The sequence below is a fragment of the Piliocolobus tephrosceles genome, unplaced genomic scaffold (genome assembly GCF_002776525.5).
Source record: "Piliocolobus tephrosceles isolate RC106 unplaced genomic scaffold, ASM277652v3 unscaffolded_22760, whole genome shotgun sequence".
Taxonomy (NCBI): Eukaryota; Metazoa; Chordata; class Mammalia; order Primates; family Cercopithecidae; genus Piliocolobus; species Piliocolobus tephrosceles.
This window is the reverse complement of record NW_022305155.1, coordinates 1-9322: the sequence shown is the minus strand read 5'-3', so window position 1 is coordinate 9322 and position 9322 is coordinate 1. Positions and strand designations below refer to the sequence as shown.

Here is a 9322-nt window from a genome sequence, read left to right as displayed (position 1 = left end):
AAAAAAAAAAAAAAAAAAAAAAAAAAAAAAAAAAAAAAAAAAAGAAATGAAGCCCAATGCAAAAGTCACCACATCAGTGGATTAAAATTAATGTGTCTGGCAAAATGACTAAGCCTCTTTCCTAAAGTGGTTATATATCTTACTGAGTCATATCATAGTCATTAGCCAGAGTTAATTTCGAACAAATAGATGGAGAGATACTCATGTTTAGGCCTGCATGATGTGGAGTCTCTTCCATTTTCTGCTTATTTCATTAAAGCAACCCAAAGCCTGAAGAGCTGCTTAATATTATCAAGATACCAAGACGTCCTAATAACCATACCTGAAGTAAGACTGCTAAGATGTCATGTAAGGACTACATGAAAAGCAATGTTGTCTAGAGACTGCTGATGTTAAAAACAAAATTCATGCAGAAACAAGTGTGTCTGCCCAAGTCCCCATCCCGAGAATGCTGACAGTTTCTTGTTGGTTCATACCTTAGGTCCTCCAAGCTTTAAGCTGTATTTCTCTTACTAGGTAATATTCCTAGGTGTCAGAGGAGCGAGGAAGTTACTATTCTCAACAACATCATTAAAATTTAGACAAAACACTAATAACTGTTAGGGTTGAGTTCTACTTCAGTAATACTGCTATGAAGTTAGAGTGGTTAATTCTTTTTTTGTAAAGTTTAACATTTCCAAAGAGTTTTCCAATTGTTGAGCTTCAAATGAGTTATACGAGGACTAAGATATCAACTCCTGCCAGCTGTTGGGAGGGCTAGACCCTTGGCCAGTTGTGAGTGGCCTCATCCACTTACCCAAGTGTATCATCAGATGTTATCATTTCATATGCACCATGATCTAAACAGGTTGGGAAGCACTGAACTGAGGAAGGATTGTTCCTCCATAAATTACAAGGTTACCCTGTTACATACAGATGAGGTTTTCCAGTTTGATGCACAAAAGTGTCAAAAACTCAGCATTAAACAGTGAGGTTAATGGGCTTAACTACTCTCACACTTGTTGAGGAAACTGGGAAATCATGTCATTTTACAGCCCAAGGAGCTCCTTTTCAGACACTTTGTCTCCCAAAAAGAAAAAAAAAGGTGGCAGAAGAGATCTATGAGGAAAATAATCAAGCCACTGGTGCTGCAGGCTGCAGGAAGAGTTACCTGGCCTTACCACTCACTACTGCATCCTCCTTGACATTAAGACCAAGGCTTTCATCCTCCTGATCTTGAAAAGCACATTCCCCTCAACTTCCATAAATCTGCAAAACTTGAAAAGAGCCCCAGTGTCATCAAGTAAAAGAGACGGCGTTAGGAATCTCACTGGAAGGAGGGGTGTCTTCAAGCCTCTCACTGCTAAGCCGGACATTTCCTAACACTGGACAAATTGTACGTCCAGCTCAGGGAGGGTGAACTGCAGTGGTCTTTTACCCTCCAAGCCAATTGTTAGCTTTTCACAGGAATCAGCAGGGAAGCACATGTGAAACCTCTGTGTGACGGTGAGCACCCCCATGCCTTGTGTGACTCTGCATGTAGATGAAGCAGGCTGGGAGCTTTCTTAGCTGCTGCTGCTGAGTTCTCAGAGAAGCCCTTTTCTCCGGCTTGGCTCCCTGCTGGGACAGCCCTTTTCAATTTTTCTATCCCCTCTCGATCTCTTCTCCTGCAGAACACAGGGAAACTTGATTGAAATAAAGACCTAGGGAACATGTTTTATTTTCTCCTGTTCAATCCATTTTAGAAAAGCTTTTAATTGGTTTTAAAAAGATGCTAAACAAAATGTGATGATGTTTTTCAGTCTTCACGAACTACAGATACCACTTTTTATACTTTCAAAGGGCTAATAAATCAATCATGAAATTAACTCTGCAGCTAAATTTAAAGCAAATCCACTGAATACCAGGTTCATTAAAAATCTATGCATTTACTTAGAAAAATTTAAAATTCAAACAAAATTATCCTGGTAACTGAAATCTGACTTGAATTTTTAGTTCTACACTGAAAATCCAAGACCAAGGCAATCACAAAGGGAAAAAAGGAGGGCTTGGGAACCAGTTTTAATAAGCCAATTTACAAGAAGGAAGGGGTGGTGGGGGAGGGGAAGAAGGAGAAAAGAGAATATCTGGATACATAACAACATAGTGCCCCTGAAGGGATTCTTTTATTTGCGTATGTGCACACATGCACACACAATTTTTCTGTGTGAAAGCTGGAAATTCAACAAATGCAAAATTGAGGATTCAGTGACTGATATGATTACTGTATTGTATGTTAGTTCCTCCTTTTAAAGAAAAATGCTCACAACTTCTGTTTTCTTATCAGTAATAAATATTTTTCTACCACTCTAAGCATTTCTACAATATTTAGCTGAATATACCTTTAATATTTAACTAAAACATCTGAAAAACCTATATGCTAATAGTTTGATAAAGTGAATCCTTCCACTTTACAATGACTAATATTCTTGACACTTGGATCAGCCTGAAAATTTCTTCTTATTTTCTTGAGAGAATATAAACATTTTAAAAAGCAAGGTGGTATGACAAAGCACATTTTTATTTTGTTAAATATATGCCAACTAGAAATACTACAAATATTAATTTATCCTGCCACTGATTCATGTATACTACAGGTAATCTGGCATTCCAGGTCAGAGTCACCAAATTCTGATTAATGACCAGATGGTGTTCCCTTCGGAGAGAACCCCTGCCATTTCCAATCACTAAGGCAACCACATCTCTTACTTCTTACATATTTCTATATTCTTCCTCTTCAGTCCTCAGATACATTCATCCCATGTTCTTTTTAAATGATCCAATTCCTCTTTCTCCCAAGCTGGGCCATGTACCTTGGATGCTCACCCCTCACTTCTAACTCTATGTCTCCTTTCATCATTTAAGTAGCTTCTAAATCACTTCTAAAAGATATAACCGTTTGAGATATGGTTCACAGAGCACATAGTTTACCCATTTAAAGTGTACAATTCAGTGTTTTAGTATATTCACAGATACACACCACACCACCAAAATCAATTTTCCAGCATTTCTGTCACTCCAAAAAGAAACTCCATTCCCATTAGCAGTGACCTCTCATTCTTCTCATTCTCCCCTCCCAGGCCTAGGCCATCCCAAATATACTTTCTGTCTTGATAGATCTGCCAATCCTGGACATTTCACATAACTGGAATCATCCAATATGTGGTCTTTTTGACTGGCTCCTTTTGCTTAGCATGTTTTCAAAGTTCATTCATGTTGTAGCATGTATAGTACTACCTTTTTTATTGCTGAGTAATATTCCATTATATGGATATACCAGATTTTATAAGATAAACATTTAGTTATGAATAATGCTGCTATGAATACTGACATACAAGCTTTCATGTGGACATACGTTTTCATTGCTTGTAGGTGTATACTCAGTGGAATAGCTGGGTTATATGGTAACTCTATGCTTAACCTCTTGAGGAACATTCTCACCAGCAGTGCATACAGGTTCCAATTTCTCCACATCTTCACCAGCACTTGTCATTATCTGACTTTTTTTTTTTTTTTTTTTGAGACAGAGTCTCACTCTGTCACCCAGGCTGGAGTGCAGTGGCCGGATCTCAGCTCACTGCAAGCTCCGCCTCCCGGGTTCACGCCATTCCCCTGCCTCAGACTCCCGAGTAGCTGGGACTACAGGCGCCCGCCACCTCACCCGGCTATTTTTTTGTATTTTTTAGTAGAGACGGGGTTTCACAGTGTTAGCCAGGATGGTCTCGGTCTCCTGACCTCGTGATCCGCCCGTCTCGGCCTCCCAAAGTGCTGGGATTACAGGCTTGAGCCACCGCGCCCGGCCATTATCTGACTTTTTGATGATAGCCATTCTAGCAGGTATGCAGTGAGTGGTATCTCACTATTGGTTCTGGCATTTCTCTGATGACTAATGATGTTGAGTATCTCTTCTTAAACTTATTGGCCATTTGAACTTTACTTATTTTTGAATGTTTTCACTCTTATCATGCCCTGTCTAAATATAAACTCCAGCAATATGAAAACACTTAAGCCCACTAAAATGAAAAGACACTAAAAAAATTTTTTTGTTGATAAGGTATTGGTGAATCACATATGTATAAACCTCTATGCCACAGGCTGTGAGATTTAAAAGCATAAGATAATGTTCCTTCTCTCAAAAGTCTTACAATAAGTTTTACAACATAGAAAAAAATTATTCTTAAATCTTGGTGTGGCAGGTCATTCATTAATAGTTTCTGTTTATTTCTGTTAGTATCTACTTTGGATCACAAATGCTTTTTAGCCAAGGGGGTGTACCTCTGTTTAAATCAATGTGTGTAGTATTTAACAATGTAAAGAACAAAAAGTATAAGACAGCATTGAAGTTATTCTTCCTTCTCCCAAGTGACTTTTAGCATAAATTATTTTCAGCTAAAAAAAAGAAATATTTTAAGAAATAAATTTAAATACCTAGAAAAAGTCCCACATTCTAATAGGTTTTAAAATTAATATGCTGATATGATAAAGTTTTTTTGTGTGTGCATGATATATGTAGACACTGGGGGAGTAATTATTTCTATTTCAGCAACTTTAGATATATACATTTTACTTATTTATGAAAATACTGGAGGAATCATGATATATGTAGATATTGGGGGTAATTATTTCTGTTTCAGCAACTTTAGATATATACGTTTACTTATTTATGAAAATACTGCAGGAATCAGAGAAAGAGAAAATACACTCATTTCTCTAACTTCACCCTTAGTATAAGCTAAGACTCCAATTATTAGGAATGATGGTTTATGCAAAGCTGATTTTAAAATCCTTCCACAATACATATATGTTGTACATTTTCAAGACTGTTATAGGTTATGTTTCTTCTCACTATTTTAGAAGTTAAAAAAAAACTCTAGGAAAACCAAGACAAGTCCTTTACTTTAAAGTGCAAAATACACGCACGTATGTAACTGTTAAATTAAAAATTAGATTCACCAGTTTAAATGTTTTCCTTACAGATTAGTTTCTATTTCTGACTTTAAATATGAGATTCTCATACAGACATTAAGATGCTTTTTAAGTCAGTGTTTAACTGCTTTGTACCTGCCTTTGATTGGCATTTTTCAAGGTTACAGCATGCAGAATCAATCAAGAGAACTCATGTCTTGTGACACAGCCAAACATGCTCTGGCAGCCTCTACATAATTATCATATTTAACCAACCTTCATAGGTTGGTTTTAAATTTGTTAACCTACCAAAATCACAAGTCTCTAATAGCCACATCAGTAAAAATGCAATCACAGGAACCACGATCCTGGCTATAAATTCACTCCTCAAAAGTGCCACATGACCCAAGAAAAATAACTCCAGATCATCTGTTAAAAATAGTTTTTTTTTTAACTGCCCAAAGAAAATAAACTTAAATATCCCCATAAACAAATTTTTAGGAAAACCCATGAAATTATAAATGAAACAAATGGGAACATATTCAATGCCTTCTCTATTAATATCATAATCTCCCTTGGGAGTTGGAGGTGGTAGGGATATATAATATGGTGGAAAACTTACAAAACAACAAAATACAATGCTAATTGTTGTATCCCACACAGTAACTGTGGGATTTTGATTTCTTCAGAAAAGGAATGGAAAAATTATGTTGAGAAAATAATTTACCTTAAGCAGAAGTCAAGACCAGATGACCTTTCAAAATATTTTCAACAGAATTTTATGTTTATGATAACCTGCTTATTTAGAGACTGCATCATTATAAGCAATTTACTGAAAAACCCTTTGTTAAAACATTCCACATCAGTAGTATTATTTTACCTGAGGAGGTGCCTTTTTCAGTAAAACGAGAAGAGCCTGTAATACAAGATTTGAAAATCGAGGGCCAATAGGGACATAATCTGGAAAAGAAATATTATTATGTTTAGGGATTTGATCCACATGTACATATTCCAAACATTCAGTTTCTTTTTTGAATCAAAAGTAAACACAGTCCCTACATAAGCAGAATAGGTATAGAAAAAGAAAAAAAATTTTAAAGAGTAAACAGTCTTAAACAACAGTCATACAACTATTTATAATGAGAAAAAATATCTCTAATAACCTAAATGCTTAAAATATAAGAACACTTATCTGTCATTTTTTTTTTTTTTTTTTGAGACAGGGTCTTGCTATGTTGCCCAGGCTTATCTTGAACTCCTGGGCTCAAGCAACCTTCCTGCCTCAGCCTCCCAGTTAGCTGGGATTATAGGTTACCATAATCCCACTGTACTCGGCTCTATAAATTTTTTGAAAAAGCTTCTAAATATTCACTTTGAGTTCATGTAGACGTTTTTTTCTGGGATTATTTTAGAGGAAAAAAAATCCCAGGTGTATTTACCAAGCATTTCTAAGAAGTTACTGCAAACCATGGCAGTTCAGTACACTGATATTAAAACATGATGTTAGAAAATGGACAAAGGGGAAAATAAGGAATTTGAATAAAACTGAAACAATGGCAGAACCACTAAGATTGGCCCTCAGATGGTAAGGAACAGATAACTCTCTAAGAGAACGTCCTACCTGTTAAACATTTACCAGTAATTCAAGATTCAGCGTAAATGCCACCTGCTTAGTTTTCTCTGCATACTGCATATGCACCCCTGCCCTGTGCTTAGAGCTACTCGCAGGTCCCCTGAGGTCAAAACTGATCCCTCCATTTTCAGACTATCCACCAGATGAGAACAGTGTGAGGGAAAATAAAAATAAATAAATAAAAACCAGAATATCCAAAATACATGGCACATTCTACTTTGCATTAACATTTGCCAACATATGTTATAAAGACATGCAGCATCTTCTTTTTCTGAGACTCTAACACTTCTACCAGAGGAGGAAGGGCTCAGCAAGTGTTTGTTGAATAAATGAGCAAGCATGTACAGATGACAACCATTCACACCAGTGAAATGTACTCAGAGGGCACACATTCCCAACATGGTAGTGTTGCTATGACCACACACCTCAATTGTGTTAAGACAAAGGAATTCACACACAGCTATGAGTTTGTGCCTAAAAGCTTTTAAAGAAATCATCCTATAAACTAGGCTGAGATGTATCAAACCTAGCAGACCCAAAACCCACTATCAATTTATGGAGACCTCACAGATACACCAGCTTTGCTTTATAACAAACACTGCCAAAACTTAAAAAAATAAATAACAGAGGACCAAAAGCAAGTCTGAAAATGATGGGAAAAATGCAGTAAGAACAGTTAGCTTGAAATCATGACTACAGCATTATGGACAGCTTAAGGAAGAAGGGATTATTCGGACACTGGGTAGTATTTTCCGATGTTATTAAGTCACCAAGTGGGTTTCTATTTCAATAGAGTTTATTACCCCTTTCTGAGCCATTGTTGTAATGAATTTATGTCAGACTGATTTAATTTTGCAGTGAAATTAAATTAGCAACAACTTTCTGGCACTTCCTTGCCGTTTATTTCTTATGAGTTAAGTGCCAGGACCAAGTCTTTTTCATGTTTGTGTCCTTTAGGAGTGCACTTCAACATAGGAGATATTTAATACATATTTTAAAAATTACTATAGAGCACTTTTAACTTACAAAAATTTTTCAAGATTTATTATCCCATTTTTGTCTTCACAATTACTCTGTGGGATAAGCAAGAGAGGGATTATAGTCTGTTTTGTAAGAGCAGAAACTGAGGTGCAGAGAGCTTACAACTTCTGCCCTTAGTGTTTTAGTGAATTTGCGGATTTCACTGTGATCCTAAACCCTTCTTTCATTAGTTCTGTCAAAGTTCACAAGTGGATTTCTGAGCTATAGGCAGCACAGAGGTCCTAAATAACAGATATATCCATCAATGAAAATTATTCATCATTTACTATGGCAAGTGCACACTGGAAGAAGATACAAAATAAGACGTGGGCCCTTACAAGAAAGCAGTTTATAATGCTGTTACAGTCACAGGGCGTATTAAAACGAATACTATCACTGATGTCAGCTATTTAAGAGATAACGTTATATTTCCTTATAAGACAAAGAAAGGTATTTCTATTGCTCTACAGTTTATAAATACCTGTTAATTTTCTCTTGTAACTTTTGAGATATTAGCTGTAATGTGGCAAAGATAATACAACAGCAGAAGTTAGGACTCACCAAGCAATCTCTCAATGTCATCCACAACCACACAACTGAGCTGGGATTTGTATGCATCATCAAAGATCTGAAAGAAAACAAAGGCATTTATTATCTCACTGTCCTCCATAGTTATGACAATTTCCAGGAAGTTTAGTTACTTCTTGAGCAATACTAAACAAAGCACAGGAAAACAACAACACTTTGGACTATAATAAATTAGAATTGACACAACTGGATCACAGCTGAACAGAGAGCAGGCTAAGGCTGTTTTCAGCACTAACAGCTGTGTGTGTCACACCTGGGCATGCTGGGGACTAGCTGATCATTAATCAACTGACACGTCCCATCACTTCTATCACACTGGTCTCTGGTATCTATGTCAGGAGCAGGACTTTAGTGTCCTGCAGGACTCAAGAGCTAGATGGAGCCGTAAGAGAGGTGTAAAATAAAACTGGATGCCATTTTACTGTCTGAAGGAACTGTGGCTCTGTTAAGCAGAAATAACACCAAAAGATCAGAATTCTGTCAACTCAAATCAGACCGTAATGGTAAAAGAGCTTACAAAAGAATTAAAGGTTGAGTATGAAGGATCAGATAGATGTACGTATAAAACCAGACAAAAGACATGAATGCACTGTCTTAAGATGGACAAGGAAATGAGAATGAAATTAAGCAGTGAAGGAACTGTTTTAGCCTGGCAAGGATGTAGTAATTTCAAATCAGATAGAAGAATTAGCTTAACTGCAAGTTGAATAGAAGTACTCAAGGCCTTGAAACTAGCCTTTTTGGAAATGAAGGTCCTATTCCAGAAACTATAGGTGGGGCTCAGGAAATCTCATTGGTGTCATGAGTAAGAATTAGTTTCTGCATCCCAGCCCAGTCTCTCTGGTTGATAACCAACCTCAGTACACCAAGATAGTAAACCCTATCCCCAGCCACACCAACATCTTGCTTGGAATGGCATATATTCCTTTCTGGGTATCTTTTAACCATTGAAGATTTATAATTAGGTACAGAAATAAAATCAAACTCACGATATGAACTATTTTTCATGTTAGGTTTAAAAACAACCTGTGTATACTTGGTTTTTAAAGTATTCCTAACAATTAAGAAATGTTACCATAATAGAGTCTCACTGTGACCGTCTTGATTCAGTTCCTTCCTTACATCTTTCCTGGCATAAATACGGACAATTTCTTCAGA

At 36.6% G+C, this 9322-nt stretch overlaps 1 protein-coding gene across 2 annotated transcripts in view; it reads right to left on the bottom strand.

The window, feature by feature from the left end:
* LOC113221278 (vesicle-fusing ATPase-like) overlaps positions 1 to 8651 on the bottom strand; it is an 11178-nt gene extending 2527 nt beyond the window's left edge. Inside the window, exons 1-3 of one of the 2 annotated variants that reach the window (XM_026450615.1) lie at positions 8138 to 8646; positions 5804 to 5883; positions 52 to 1646 (exon numbers count right to left, since the gene is read on the bottom strand). In XM_026450615.1, the coding sequence (XP_026306400.1) occupies positions 1566 to 1646; positions 5804 to 5883; positions 8138 to 8246 (270 nt within the window). In that variant the 5' untranslated portion in view covers positions 8247 to 8646 and the 3' untranslated portion in view covers positions 52 to 1565. Of the gene's footprint in view, positions 1 to 51; positions 1647 to 5803; positions 5884 to 8137 lie in introns of those variants that run through there. The other variant, XM_026450614.1, reaches the window with a different exon arrangement.
* Positions 8652 to 9322: the final 671 nt, after the last annotated feature.